This window comes from Amphiura filiformis, chromosome 12, assembly GCF_039555335.1.
Source record: "Amphiura filiformis chromosome 12, Afil_fr2py, whole genome shotgun sequence".
In the NCBI taxonomy this organism is placed as follows: domain Eukaryota; kingdom Metazoa; phylum Echinodermata; class Ophiuroidea; order Amphilepidida; family Amphiuridae; genus Amphiura; species Amphiura filiformis.
This window is the reverse complement of record NC_092639.1, coordinates 44,271,456-44,288,085: the sequence shown is the minus strand read 5'-3', so window position 1 is coordinate 44,288,085 and position 16,630 is coordinate 44,271,456. Positions and strand designations below refer to the sequence as shown.

General features: G+C 37.7%; 1 protein-coding gene across 1 annotated transcript in view; it reads left to right on the top strand.

Moving 5' to 3' along the window:
* LOC140166266 (mediator of RNA polymerase II transcription subunit 23-like) overlaps positions 1–8,101 on the top strand; it is a 52,763-nt gene extending 44,662 nt beyond the window's left edge. Inside the window, exons 29-34 of the mRNA XM_072189673.1 lie at positions 1,517–1,682; positions 2,317–2,389; positions 2,858–3,087; positions 3,904–4,024; positions 5,281–5,366; positions 5,995–8,101. Of these exons, the coding sequence (XP_072045774.1) occupies positions 1,517–1,682; positions 2,317–2,389; positions 2,858–3,087; positions 3,904–4,024; positions 5,281–5,366; positions 5,995–6,187 (869 nt within the window). The 3' untranslated portion in view covers positions 6,188–8,101. The remainder of the gene's footprint in view (positions 1–1,516; positions 1,683–2,316; positions 2,390–2,857; positions 3,088–3,903; positions 4,025–5,280; positions 5,367–5,994) is intronic.
* The last annotated feature ends 8,529 nt before the right edge of the window (positions 8,102–16,630 follow it).

The window sequence follows — 16,630 nt, the reverse complement described above, 5'->3', positions numbered from 1 at the left end:
TGACTAGCTATAGTACAAATATTATTATTGTACACTAGAAATATTTTGTTATGGGATCAATTCTTCTTATTTACATACGTTAGTTGCATGAAACATGGATTAGATATATAGAAGCAGACAAAGAAATGGTATCCTCCCTTTTATGTGGTGATGGGGGAGGTCCCCTGGGCTTTAATGGGATGTGGCGCACTCAAAACATTTTCTGGCTCCCTACGCATGCCAAAATTAGTGGACCAACATTTTTCCTAGGTTGTGAAAAAACTGAAACTCTTTAGGAAACAAACAATTTTAACATATACTGACCCCCCTCTTCCCCAAAGTGGAAAGTGGAATTATGGATTGAGGAACACTCGCTTTGATAAACTCATTGTAAGAGTGCACACCAGTAAATACAAGTCTCCTACACCCTGGGAGAAAAAAATCAGTGTTTCAAATGAGGAAACGTGCAATACGACTGAATTAAATCCATTAGAAAAGGCTTAAAACCCAACTATTAGGCCCTGATTCATATTTAATCCTCATTTAGGCCTGGGAAATAGATCATCTGTGAAAAATGAGCAGGATCTGACTTTTTATTACAATTTGGCTAAACTTTCAAAATGTGTTACATTTCAGAAACACCAAGCTATTTGTAAGGTGGCGTATGCTGTATGGGCTATAGGGTGATCTAGTCGGCATTTTTCTGGAAAAAAATGCTGGACTCGTATATAATTTCTACAATAGATGACTTCATCTGACCTTTGACTTGCAGAAAGGGTAAGTTTTGAAGAACTGAGTCGCTCTGGAGTCAAGAAAATAACGTTTTCCTGGACCCTGTTTGTACAGAAAGTCAATGGGAGCTATTTACTGGTGTGCACCCTGTAATCAGGCCATAGCCCTTACCATCTGCATGGTTTTATTAAAATAATTGCACATATACTATAACTTTTACGATGCTCTGTGATTAAGAAACAGGCGCATAGCAAGCGGGGGGACAGGGTGGACGAAGTCCATGGGCCCCGAGGGTTCAGGGGCCCCGAGCACAAAAGCGAAAATTAAATAAGGGCTGATAATGGAGAACAGGACCGGAATTTTATACCAAAATTGCCCTATGCATCTTTCTTTAAACCCCTATAACAGCATGTTTTTTGGTCAAAATAGGGCAAAATTGTAAAAATTTTCGTGCTTTGCACGCATTCAAATACCAAAATTTATGTTGATCTGAGGCTGAAATTGAATTGAACAAAATATGTTAGTCCCCCTTGGTCCCCCATTAGTTAAACCAAAACTTGGCCACTGACTTAAGTGGACATACCTTCCTCGGCACGTGATTTGGGGCCTCCAAATTTTGGCCTGGCCCAGGGCCCCAATAAGGTAGGCTAAATCCTGCCCTGCATGGTTAAAAGGGCCCGTACTGCTCCTTGTCCATGGGCCCCTGATGCTCTTGCTACGCCCCTGTTAAGAAAATGCATTTTCTTTCAAAATTGAATGCAGTTTTTAGTAATATTTCAGTGAATTTGCCTTAACAAAGCATCACCGATTGCTGGGAAGATTCCATCACCATTTCCTGCCATGGATTGGCGCTTCAATGAGTTCCCTAATCCAACAGCTCATGCCCTCTATGTGTCGTGTGTTGAATTGATGGCCCTACCTGGTACTGGGGAAACAGTCGGCAATGCACTCCTGGATGTTGTACTAAAAAGGTAGTGTATTCTCCCTTTCTCCTCATCCCTCGTTTTCTTCTTTCTCTTTCCCTGAGAGAGGGGTTGTTGAAAAGATACGTTTTGTGAAATGTTCTCAATTCATTCTTTTCAAAAAGTTTTAAAAACTTTTTTTTTTTTGTAACTTGATCGTAAAAAGATCATAACTCAGTCACTTGATAGCATACTTTTGAATGCTCAAAGTTACAATAGGCTACCAAATATTTGTAAGAGATCTATTAAAATTCTATATGGGGGTATTTTATGAATAATAAAGATTGGGAAGTCTGGTTGCTTTCACCTCACAATGAGTCATTTTTTTGCATGATTTTCCTCTTGATGTCTCCCCTAATTGTGCAAATATTGAATCAGTCATAAGTGGCTGATGAAGTCAAGTCAATCAGAGGTTTTTCCTAGATTTTGTCTTAGTTTGCAAGAATCTAAATCCATCATAGTCACTGCACTTACTGTATGATACAATGAGAGTAGTTAATTCTCTTAACCGAATCTTATGAGAATCATTATGAGAATCGAATCTGTGATTCTCGTCGAAGTCTAGGCCCTGGAGTGACCATGGTATGCATTCATAATTTCTTCACTGTTGTATCTAAATGTTATTATTTTATTTTGATAACAGTCCAGCAGAGGTCCCACATGATGATGTGATGAGCTGGATGAATGCAGTTGCTTTGGTCATAACTGCACTGCCAGTAAGTATCTTGGGTTTCCTAGTGTGTATATTAGTTTAGCCTAAATGAACCATTATAAAGTACAGATACTCTTTGCTTATTATTGTAACTTTACAATGCACATGAACTTCTAATGCCCCCCAAATTATGATGTTAACCACAGAGCAAATCAGTCATATCATTGGCGTGGAGTCGAGATTGGAAAATTATATTCAAATTACTGGGGAGTGAGAGGCTCAAATTGGTTGAAATGTGTAGGCTAATTATGCAGATTTACAGGGGGACTAGAGCTTGCACAAGACACCCCTTGATACACTCCCGGTACAAGTCACTTTAGCCAAATAAAATATGGTAGGCATCATGATTCAAACTGATGTTTATACATTGGCAAAACCGTTTTGCCAGTGTGCCATATAGTGTTTTATTTTCATTTAAGGAAAGTTTGATAGTTTACTCAGTTGTGTGTATATCTTGCTCTCAATTTCTTAGGAATGCTACTGGAAAGTCATAAACGACAAAATTCTTGAAGTCCTGAGTACGGATATACCATCAGTAAAGACCGCCTTCAGCGGCGATCATTCTTTAGATCGCATATTCTCGGTGTACAACTTCTCTGGAAGTCACGCTTCCCATACTGAGCTGATGTGTTCGTACGTGTTGGCACTTACCCATGCTGTGTGGCATCACTCCAATATTGGACAGCTTACACTTCTTCCACCGTAAGTTTGAATTTATTTGAATAAAATAAAACTGATATAACAATGCACTGGAGTTTTGCATTCACTAAAATTAAGAGTACAATGCCTGTGTAATTGGGCCATTCCATTTGAAATCCACCACCCCCCTGTGAAAGATGTCACTGTTATCTGAACTCTAGTTGAAATACAGTGTGCAAAAGAATTAAGGTACCAGTTAAGTTCACACCCTGTATATCCGAAACAAAGACAACTAAGACATAATTGGAACCAGCAGCCAATAGCTGCATCGTTTAGCTCGAATTTAAGACCTCATTTGTTGAAATCGTTCAAGAAATAATGACACAGTGATCCAAAAGCCCAAGGAAGATGCAAATTCAAAGTTGCAGTTTGCTCCATTGCATGCCCTATTGATTTGTGCAAAAAGTGTTCTCAAACAAGAGAACTAGCGCCATGCTTTCCATTGATTAGCACATTAAAACTAGGACGGTGCTTTCATTGATTAGAACACAAAAGTGCAGCTTTTGATTTTGTTCCTTCCTTAGGTTTTAGATCAGTGCCCCCTGGGCCCTAGATGACTTTGACTTCACACCTGTTGACATCACACATGTCAATATACCCAAGGGTCATTGTGTCCAAGTTCCATCAAAATCCATCAAAGTATGTGTGAGAAATCAACAAAAGAAGCTAGGGTTAACATAACAAGGTCAACATTTTCATACATCAGAGCTGGTTTTATAGTCCGCTTTCCAAACTTCATTTGGTGGGGACAATAGAAGTAGCAACAAACTTTCTGAACATAAACATCAAGATTTGTATCCCTTGTCCTTCTTTTTGTAGATTCTTGAGAGACCATGTCAAGCCAATTGTGCAGACAGAGGAGCAATTCCTGTATGTGTGTCACCTTGTGGGACCATTTCTTCACAGATTCCATCTAGAAAGAACTCGCTGTTTACTCGAGGTAAAGTTCATTCATATCTGATCAATATCTCTTTATTTGTATTTGCTAAAGATGCCCATATTTGCACATTTCTGGGTGTTGTCATAGTTCTAAATTGTCTAATAACCCTAACTCTTATAAATCTTACAATTAAGCAAAACTACATGCAATCAGCCCAAATCATAAATAGGCACCCTTTTGTTGGCTGGGCAGCGACAGACCTATTACTACAGGTTGTGATCTAGTGCTTGGCACCTGAGGGGTCCAAGGGTCGAATGTCGGGGGTGCCAAGGAACCTCTTTGGTCATCTTCTCTCCTCTTTCATTCCTTCTTTCCTTTCCGATACCCAAAAGCCACTTACAAATACGATAAATCTACACAGCCTTTTTGACCAAGCTGTATTCTTGTTCATATACACAATAGCCCATTACCTCTTACGCATTTTTGTTTACTTCCTTTATCGATTGGCTTTGTGCAGTCAGTGCCCCTAAATGCTTAGTCTGTGTAAACAACTAAGATGTTACATGAAGCACTGTAGTAAATTTTGCTCCGATTTTGAATTCACAATTTCTTCTTTATTTAACAATCCCGGGATCTAAATCCGGAAAGCCCTCATTTGTGAGGAAAATTCACTCAAGAAAACAAAGCGATTAGATGGCGCTGATATTGAAGATATACATTTTTCCCAAAGAGACCTAATTTTTTTGATGTTTTGGGGAAAAAATCCATATCTTCAATGTGAGAGATCAAATCAATCATCTGCTTTTCATCCAAGCTTCATACACTTAAAGTACATATCCTTAGATTTATAAAGTTTACTTAGAGGAATTTTTATTCATTTGTAAAATGTGTATTATATCGCAAATTTCAAAAAAATCAAAATTATTTGATATCATCAGGAGATTCTTATGCAATTTGATATGTCTGATATATGCTCTCATGTCCCACAAAAATACTGTACCCCACCCCTTAATGTGCCAGTATATGAAACTGTTTAACTGTCTGATTATATGAATTCAGGGGTTTGATTCTTCAGGATTTTTCTTGATTTCAGGATTTTTTGTGGTCAATATTTTCACATTTTTATTGATTTTCAGGTCATTTTGGGGGGGGTATTTTAGTCCAATTTCACACTGTTTTTCAGAATTTTCTACTACTTTCAGGATATTTCACAACTTTGAATCACACCCTTGTATGATTAAAAAAACTTGACATTTATAGAGAACTAAAAGTTCACATAGTCTTGACAATAAAATCATTTTTCTTTTCATTTTCAGATTGCAGTGGAGTTGTATGAGATGTTGCAGACAGTAGACCAGTCTAGCACACAGATTGTACATGCAGACACCATCAGTGATTTTCTGTATCCTTATATCATTGTTGTTCTTGGTTTCCATTATTTCCTTGTTTCTGTTTTTCTTGTAATTGTAATGGTTTGTCTACGCTGTAAATCAAAGTATACTATACTCCGCCAAAAAAGTATCTTTACACTTGGAAAAAAAATTCTTATTTTAAAACTAAAAAATACTTAAATTTATCTAATCCTGCACATTATGACACCCCATTGAACAGAATATTGTTAAGGTTTGACACTATTTTAAACTGTTACGATTTGGTAGTTCACAGCATCTTGTGAATGTAGTCAGCTTTGGCAAAAATCGCATTGCTCATTTCATAGCGAGTGTGTAGAAGAATTAAAATATCATATACTTTTGTAGGTCCTGTGGTTCTTGAGTTATGTTGTAGTAGGGCTGAAACGCCTGCAACACTTACATAACTCATTAGCAACGATAAATCAAGCAAGGTTTGAAAGTATTTGGTTTGTAGAATGAACTTTTGCAAAACATCAAAGTGTTATTTTTCAATAATATATTGATTTACATAATGAAAATCGATATTTTTTGGCTGCTTCGATCAACAGTACCTTGTCTACCCTTAAAAAAAGAATAAAAAACCTGAAATGTTTTAAACCTTAACTAACATCTACCCAGCTACCACATCAAGTACATGTTTACAGGTGATAGTATCAAAGGAGACGCTGAGAGGGTCATCAAAGGTCTGCGTGCGTCATTACAGAAACGATTACGATTCATTGCCAAAGGACCAGAAGTGACAGGAGCAGCACCCCGGCTGCGTCGTAGCAGTGCTCATCAAGGAAAGAAGAATAAACTGATTTTGAACTAAAGAAGGCTCTGCTCTTTTTAGCATTGAGAGTGATAGCCAGTATAATGAGCACCTAGTGCAGTGTAGGCAATTTTGCAGTAATTCCAACTAGACAGCCGGACAGGATGGTCTTGAAAAGATATTCATCCTTGTTGAAAGTTCCCAACCACATCATTATTCGTCATGGCAGATGGGGGTGGTTGTAGGAGGGGTAGGGTAAATGCTTCTACACAAACTTAGGCTTTGTGCCCCTTTGTCCCCCAATCAGAACAAAAAATAACTGAAAATTGTCAAAACTTTGGGTAAAAATTGCCCGATTTAAGCAAATTTGGTGATTTTGACCACCCTTGGAGAGCCACTTTAGACCCGTGACCATCACAAAGGGATATGCTTTCAGAAAGAAAGAAATGAAAATGTGACATAAAAGTTTCCTGTGGTAGTTGTTTGCCAAGTTAAGGTTGAAAGCCTCAGCAGAAATATTTATTGAGAGCTCTATGTGGATTAAAATGAAGTATGATTGTGTATACCCAATATTGTAGCACAATTAACTCAGAAGTGCAGGGTTTTTGTCCATTATTCACCAGAAAAGGGACTATTTTGAGTGACTTCACCGATTTGGACCGCTGGCAGAGAGTGAAGGGCATAATGACAACCTCATGCATCAACTTTGCACCATCAAAGTTGAGTTTGGTGTCGACCAAAGAAAGCTCATTATTTTTTATATGTACCATAAGTTTAAAACTTAGGTCTACAAAAAGTGCAAGAAAGGTGGCACCTTAACAGCATGTATCATTGTGATAGAGTTTTACATCTAGACTCTAAACCACAGGAGTAGTTGAACTCAAAACTTGGAATAAGAATGCTTGAGTGATGAACCTACAAACAAACAAAAAACCTGCGATAAGAATTTGATCACCCATCTTTACATTAGTAATATTTTGGCACAGTTTTATGCATTTTATCATAATAATAGTCAAAGTTAAAATCATGAAATGAAAGAAATGTTGCTTTGGCTGTGAATATGTGAAAGGGTCAATAAGTTTCGAAGATTAGTTGTAAATGAAATTGGACAAATAGATGGTTTTGAGCAGCACTTGGTACTGGCTAACTTACCAGAAACTTGGCGAGACAATGTTGTTCTATGTGATCACTTGAAATGTGCTCAATCAGAGAAAGCAAAATTAAAATTCTACGCTACTCAAATTTGGTACAATCACCCGAGTGCTTTCATTGGTTCAACTGGCGTCTTCAGCGGATGTTATTGTGTTCTCAATCATGTTTTCAGGTTTCAAAAACCTTTCATTATTTGTATTTTTACAAATAATTTGTGAATTTGTATTTGCTCAGAACTAGGAGCCTAAACTTGTGTAGGGTTACTGGTATGTAACATTTATGGAGGGTGGGGTTAAGAAAGGGCAGTGATGCTGCAGAATTCACATTTTTTCTTGACAACTGAGAGATCAAATATTAAAGGGGTATTTTGTGATTTTTGCATCCTCTCTTTTAGGCATGACTCAATAGATGTCAACAAAAAAGTTTATATCCACAATTTCATTTGATTTGGACAATGAATTCGTGAGCTACATGTACAATTACAGCATTCCATAGGCTACTTTGTTCTAATTTCGGATTTTTGACAGGCCTGAAATACAAATTGGACGATATCTTTATTGAACAACAGAATTTGCCAGAAAGCTTATGCACACACACATGATGTAGTCATAGTTTTCTGATGGTATTTTTGGAGGGGAGATGAGGCTGTGGATTACGAAGTACCCCTTTAAAAAATGTGGTTAAATTGTCACCCAAAAGGAAATACACATACCCTACATGAAACAACAGTTTTAAACTTTATAATGTATACAATACTTGCAAACATCATGTGTTGGAAAGAATTATCTGTGCATTAATAAATGGCTGTTATTAATAATAAAAGTTTGGCACTGCAACTCTTTATAATATATGTTTATATTGTTTCTTTACCTTATTTAGTCGTATATTTCGATAACTTAATAATGTGTTCTGATGTTATAATTACATTACATGAGTAGGCACCAGATCAGCTTTGTGAAAGGTAATGAATATGGCCTATTGGGCTATTCTATTAAAATCCACACTACCCCTGTGTGAAGCTGTCCACAGAGGGAGTATAAGTTTTGAATAGAATAGACAATTGGGTAATATCCAGACAATTGGTAAATACTCCAGTTATGAAAGATATAGCTCAAGCCATAATAAGGGGGATAGTGGGTTTCAAAATGATTAAACTCCATCATGTTCATACACACTAAGCCAAAAAAGAATTCTGTGCATCAAAATGAACCAAAATTACACACAGGATTACTTCAATACGCTGCTCTAAACACATGTCAGTAACCAAGCAGTTGTGCAACTGACACGACAGCAAAATGCACGGACATTGAACAGCTTCCTTGACAATATTCAGTCCAGTAATTGGCACCCAGCACAAGAAATCTGTGAGAATGCGTATAAGATCCTTACACAGATGACAATTTCCAAAGAGTAAGTGGAATAGTGTGGAAAAGGGCTGATTTCTTCTTGTCACACATTCCTTTTTCAAGAAACAGGTCTGGTCTTGTTCTACACTATTCCACTTAAAGTGCAAATATTCTTTAAATGAATTATGTTTGCAAAACGAACAATTTTAGACAATTTTGGTCAAAATCAGACAATCTGTAGAGCCTAACATTTGACCCTTTGGCTTATAACTCAGGAATCGTACATCACAGATATGGCAAACTATATTCATTACTCGTTGATGGTCGATAAACGTCCCAATAAATCGGACTTAGTCACCGGTCAGTTCTACAGCATAGATATCCATGGCTAACGATGGTTAACTATGGAAACATGTTAAAGGACATCAAGAAAATTTTCTAAGTTATTTATTTTGAGCTCTTTCGAGACGAGTAATGGATATATTCTGTAGATTTAGGTTTTGTCTGTGACTGCTAATGTGAGGCCGTCGTAGGTCGTAAACGGGGCTCAAACTTCGGTGGGTGGGTGGGTGTAGTTCTGTCCTGGCAAGAAGAAGTTTATGTTCGTTAAGTCATCCGACCCGGGGCCCCCTCAAGGGGTCATTTGAGGTCAAATGACTAAAACTGCCATATGGGCATGAAACTAGGTGATACGGGACTCAAACTCGGTGGGTGGGTGTAGTTCTGTCCTGGCAAGAAGATGTTTGTGTTCGTTAAGTCATCCGACCCCGGGGCCCCCTCCCAGGGTTCATTTGAGGTAAAATGACTAAAAACTGTCATAGGGGCATGAAACTAGATCGTACGGGGCTCAAACTCGGTGGGTGGGTGTAGTTCTGTCCTGTCAAGAAGATGTTTATGTTCGTTTTAAAGTCATCTGACACGGGGTCCGCTCCCAGGGGTCATCTGAGGTCAAATTACTAAAAAGTGTCGTATGGGCATGAAACTTGGTAGGTACAGTCAACATTTAAAACAACATTTTTTGAGGGTCATTTTGGGGTCATTCAAGTTCACTAGGGGATATCTGAGGTGAAATTAGTAAAAACTCATATATGGGCATGAAACTTGGTGGGTACAGTCAACATTTAGAGTTATAAGTTTAGATCATTTTGGGGTCATCCAAGGTCACCCAGGGGTCATCTGAGGTCAAATTACTAAAAACTGTCGTATGGGCATGAAACTTGGTTGGTACAGTCAACATTTAGAGCCAAATTTTTGGAAGGTCATTTTGGGGTCGCCAGGGGTCATTTGAGGTCAAATTAGTAAAAACTGTCATATGGACATGTCACCATCAGCCTGGTAATCGCGCCCAGCCGAGAACCGCCAAATATGGTAACCGCCTAGTCTATTTTAAAACTGATGCATCAATGACTATGTTCATCATGTCATTATTGTATCATTCTCACTTACAGTAGGAAATGAATTTGGAGAAAAGAGGCCTTGCATGTGACATATCATCCCGTAAATATGGCGGACTACTCAAATGCATTCAACAAAAGCATGATTGCAATCAAATAGGTTGATGACAACATTTGATTGAATGGACTGCACTCCGCCATAACTACGGTGACGGACACCGGCTCAAATCCTTTGTTTGGAGCCAATCGATAATTTCATGTAGGGCCTCTATACCCGGGCTCTATACTTTCTGTTAATAAAATACTATGCTGACCTCACACTCCAGTAATTTCAGATCATTGAGCTCAGTAATACATCAAAGAATGTCTTCCAATTCATGAAAACAAATAGCTAATCTGCATATCGGATTAAAAGCTTGAGGCATTTCAATACGCTGGCGAAGTTACGTAATAATCGGATTAACTACCATAGCAATAGGTGAAAACAATTTTTGAATATACCGCGCTGCACTGATACTTTCACGCGGTACCTCTGCATTGAACCATATCATGCTGATCACTTGCACCTGTAAGATTAGTATCTTTGAAAAGACCAGTATTGTGTTCAATCTATGATTGCAGACATACACAGGTGATTAGTTCAATCTGCTTGTAGTGCAGCGCGATATGTTCAAAATTGTTTTCACCTATTGCTATGGTAATTAATCAGATTTATTACGTAACTTCGCTCAACGTATTGCAAGGCCCATTACTTATACACCAACAACAACATAGGCCTACAAGTGTATATAATGTAGCATGTGCACACATTATCATGTTGTGGATGGTGAATCAAGCTGCAGTGCCTACCCATTCCCAAATAAATGCAGTGACCAACCGGTGTTCACTCATGATTGACGTACTGATCATTATGTATGATTTAAACTCATAGGTTTTGGTAATTTGGGAGGGGGTGGGTTCAAAATGACCCCATAGGATTATACGGGGGTAAAAATTTCAAATTGCTCAAATACCCCTTTCAAATATATCAAATTATTTAAATAAATAAATGAATGAATGAATGAATGAATGAATGAATGAATGAATGAATGAATGAATGAATGAATGAATGAATGAATGAATGAATGAATAAATAAATAAATAAATAAATGAAAAAAATTGAACAAATTGTAGCGTAGCATTAAAATCATAATAACCATTGCTGACAGGCGGATTCGAACCAACGATATTGACATTACCAGTCTGATGCTCTAACACTGAGCTATGCCATCATCTAGTAATGAGGGTCGAGTTTTTAGCGTGTGAAAATGCCGCCTTGTGAAATAAATAAATATAAAGTCTCAATTGTTAATTTAAATTTATTTGATAAGTTTCTAACCTATATTTTCTTTAGAGCAGGGACAAATATTTCCCCTTTTATCCAATTTGGCCGCTAAATAAGAATCTACTTCTTTTATTACTGATTTAATTCCGCGATTTGTTCCATTCAGCAATATCAAAGATTAATGTCAAGCATCTCACGACAGATATTTAGTTGGCTTAGTGGTTTTGCACAGTGCTTTTTAACCGGGAGGTACCGAGATCGATTCCCACCTCTGCCTGCAATTTTTTTCAAGACTGGGAAATAATAACCTGACATTCGCCGCTGACATTCGTACTGCAGAAGCGGAGTTGTAACTTGTTAAACTTTGCTCCTTCCGTAAAAGGGTACATTATTTTGGCACTACATTATTTCTTTTTTTCCACATTGCTGGTAGGCCCCTATTAAATATCAAATGGTCATAATTGGCGGTCACTTCAAATCATCGCCAACTGAACGAGGTTCAGGAATGTACTCTCATTGTTAATTGTTGGTTAATCCACCACTTGAACAGGACTTAACCAAAGCAAACAAAGACTTAAGCTTTTTTACGAATGCTATACATAAGTATAAGCGTATTATCCTCTTCAACAATAGGATTAAAGATTGGTGCTTGACTGGAATTACGTGCTAGTGTCATTGGTTATTGTTAAAAGGCAATAAGGTGTGTAATTGCAATATTTCCTCTGAATAAGAAAGACTCTCTACATCGAACCATGGATGCTGGTGGTTCGAATTAAGCCCGATCCTGACTCCACTTCGCAGCGGTATGCGATGCTGCGATGCTTTTCAAACATCTCAGCATCCCGCGATGAAATTAAAATGTACAGGTGGAGTCAGTATCGGGCTTTAGGAATAAAAACTCAATTCGAAATGATGCGCTTGAGAATTCAACAATATAAATAATGGTAGCTCTATTATAATACACATTAATGATAAAATTCCAAAATATAATACGTTTTCTGTCTTTGCTTGTCACGTGGTAGCGATTATATTTTTAAATAAGTTTCAAATTAAATAACAACAAGACAAGTGGTCGAGTGGTCTAAGGCGCTAGGCTCATAGAGTACTAAGCGTTGCGCCGTGAGTTCGAACCCCGCCTCTGCCAAACTTTAAAAGAAGTAAATTAAAATTTGACTTTTTTAATTTCATATTTGGGAAATGTGACTGGGAGAATTTATGTATGGTGTGGAGTGGTGTGATAGGGCATGTACTTTAACTGGCCGGCGCGGTCCGGTGACTAAGTCTTTATTGGGCGTTTTATCGGCAGTCAACGAGTAATGTTTTCTGAAACCTTATGACAAGAGGAATAATTTGGTATAGTTTTTAGAATGATTAGAGCAATTTTGAAATTGGTCACGTGTATGACCTTTTCCTGCCAAAAACTAGATTTCCACCAAGTATATGTGAATTCAAGGGGGTAGGCTCCCTCTGCAGAGTGTCCTGCCCATATGCAGTAATGTTTTGAAGGAACAAGCTTTCAAATGAGACCAAATTCATTACCGTGCAACAAAGTAGCATACATTTACACTTTTTGACCACCCCTCGTACGTGCCAAAAATCTTAATTTTTCTAACTTCTGAACAAAATCATGATGTTTCCTCGATAAGATATTTCCTCGCTGGATTATCAAAGGTGGTAAAATGGCTACGTGATGCGCAACCTTGCTTTGCTCTGCTTACCTAACCCCTCTTTCTCCTTGCATGTCCTTGCCTTTCTCCTGCATGCTACTTACCCTTCGTTTGCTTTTGCTATTCTCATTATACAATAACATTGTAGGCATAGGAGGCATTTCCACCAGTCCTGTTCCTAATCGACTCTCTTTAGGTACTAACCCCCACGTTCACCAAGATTGCAAGTCAATCGCGTACCACCTGTTACGGCTTTGCCTTGCGATAGAGTTAACAGACAGGGGCTCTGGGGACAATATTCTGTGACATGGAAAGCCGTTGGAGTAGTTTGGAGAGATACAGAGTATTTTCAGCTGTATAACATCTTCAAGAACACCAAGCCTATGCCTCCAGGATTATCTACACAAGAAGGAGAGTAAGGGGGAGGTAACCCTGGCAGGAAATCTCAATCGACAACACGCCCTGCCAGCGCGTCGATTTAAGACAAAATACCCTCCAAGCATTATGGATATTACTGACACAAGAAGCCGTAAAGGCCGTGGCCGAAATGAGCACCGAAGTTGTAGCAATAGATCCAGGGACCGCTCATGAGCCCATGCTTTGGATGAAACCGTACAGTCAAAGCCGAACGGAAGCTGTGAGGTAAAAGAAAGTATGGAAACTGGAAAACTGACTACAATTCACGTATGTACTTAATGTTAGAACGTTGAAAGATGAAGAAAAGCTGGAAATCCTAATGGAAGACCTAGAGGGTTTCATGTGGAATGTTATTGGTCTGGCAGAAACAAGACGGGAAGGCTAAGGACTAATACAACTAAAGGGAGGTGTATGGCTTTTCAACCATTGTAAAACAGGACAAAGTAAATGCAAGAGGAGAGGGTTTTCTCATCAACCCTAATTTCAAAGATTATACACAGGAAATTAAAAGCTATTCAAACAGGATGGTAGCTTTAAATATTCAGCCAGATTAAATCAAGTAAATTGAAAAGTACAAAAGGCATTTGAAAGCTAAGACTGCGCCCTTGACGTTGATAGCTGTATGTCACAACAGTATTTCCTAATTGCCAAAATTGTTTTTGAGACAGGCTGTAGAATGATTAGTGCAACAATATGCATCAACACTAAGCTTGCAAGGCTTAAGGTTATTAATTATTTTTAACTGTTGTGATTTGGTAGTTAACAGCATCTTACGAACAGTAGTAAGCTTTGGCAAAAACTGCATTGCTCAATTCATAGCGAGCGTGTAGAAGAATTAAAATATTACAGATATACTTTTATAGGTGCTGCGGTTCTTGAGTTACGTTGTAAAGAGGGCTGAAACAACAACACTTTTGTAAAACGTACATAACTCATTAACAACAATAAATTAAGCAAGTTTGCAAAGTATACGATTTGTAGAATGGACGTTTGCAAAACATCAAGGTGTTAATTTTCAATAATATATTGAACTAGATAATTAAAATCGATTTTTAGGTTGCTTCGACCAACAATACCTCGTCTACCTTTAAATTCATCAATAATAAAAAGGAGAAAAGAATTGACATTCTAAAGTTGGAAGAGAGGAAAGAGGAATTCCAACTGAATTTGAAGAACCGCTTTGCTGGTCTGGAGATAGATATGGATACAAGATGCGATCACCCAATAACATCACGGTTGGAGGAAGAAGCATAGCACCGTCAAAGAAGAGGATGGAATCAAATCTGAGGAGCTCCTCTGATTTGATTCCATCCTCTTTCTTTGACGGTAATATAGGCAGTTGAAGACCTTGATACAAGATGGGAAGCTCTCAGAATAATATCAACTAAATTAAGAGCTGAGAAGATTGAATACGCTGAAATTGTAAAAACAGTAAGGAAGAAGAGAAAACAAAGAAAGAAAAAGTATTCAAGCATATTCAAGATTTTGCAAAATGGAAAAAGCCCCAAAACTATCATAAAACAAGACCGCAAAAAGTCAAGAATGAATAAATTAAAGTACAACGATGGAACTGTTACATCAGACAGGTCAAAAATTCTGCAAATGTGCAGAGTTCTACCAAGACCTGTATACCCAACTTCAACAAAAACTACAGAAACTCAAGAGAAAGCCAAACCAAAAAGACATTAATACAAGCGTTGAAGCAACGGAAGCTAACAGAGGTACCTCCAATTCTACAGAATGAGGTAGTAGATGCCTTAAGACAAATGAAGGACAACAAGGCACATGGCACTGATGAAGCTACAAGCGACACAATCAAAGCCAGAGGAAAAGAGTCAATATCACAGCTAACAAAACTTTACAATGAAATACTGGAAACAAAGAAGATACCAAAGAAATTGAAAGAAGCTAAAATTATTTTACTTCACAAAAAGGAGGACAAGGCAGACATAAAAACTACCGCCCAAACAACCTTCTGTCACATGTGTATAACAAGATATTCACGAAAATCATCCAAATCAGATTTAGAGGTACGTTAGAGCAAACAGGTTTTAGGAGAAATTCTCAACCACAGATCACTAATGCAGACAATAAATGAACTGATTGAAAAATCAAATGAATACGAGCTCGATTTATTCTTGGATTTATAGACTTCCAAAAGGCATTTGACTCCATAGAGCATATGGCTATGTTTGATGCACTGAGGAACATCGGAATATATGGAAGTTACATCTGCATCCTAGAAGATATATACATAGATAATGATGTTTCTAAGGAGGTGAGAATAGAGAGAGAGGAGTGAGACATGGAGATACAAGTTTCGAGATGTAAGATTTGTTGTAGATGAAATTGGCATAATAGAACAGATGTCTTTGAGCAGCACTTGATGCAAGCTTAACAGAAACTTGGTGAGACAAATGTTGTTCTATGTGATCACTTGAAATGTGCTCAATCAGAGAAAGCAAAATTAAAATTCTACGCTACTCAAATTTGGTACAATCACCCGAGTGCTTTCATTGGTTCAACTGGCGTCTTCAGCGGACGTTATTGTGTTCTCAATCATGTTTTCAGGTTTCAAAAACCTTTCATTATTTGTATTTTTACAAATAATTTGTGAATTTGTATTTGCTCAGAACTAGGAGCCTAAACTTGTGTAGGGTTACTGGTATGTAACATTTATGGAGGGTGGGGTTAAGAAAGGGCAGTGATGCTGCAGAATTCACATTTTTTCTTGACAACTGAGAGATCAAATATTAAAGGGGTATTTCGTGATTTTAGCATCCTCTCTTTTAGGCATGGCTCAATAGATATCAACAAAAAAGCTTATATCCACAATTTCATTTGATTTGGACAATGAATTCGTGAGCTACATGTACAATTACAGCATTCCATAGGCTACTTTGTTCTAATTTCGGATTTTTGACAGGCCTGAAATACAAATTGGACGATATCTTTATTGAACAACAGAATTTGCCAGAAAGCTTATGCAGTATGCACACATACATGATGTAGTCATAGTTTTCTGATGGTATTTTTGGAGGGGGATGAGGCTGTGGATTACGAAGTACCCCTTTAAAAAATGTGGTTAAATTGTCACCCAAAAGGAAATACACATACCCTAATGAAACAACAGTTTTAAACTTTATAATGTATACAATACTTGCAAACATCATATGTTGGAAAGAATTATCTGTGCATTAATA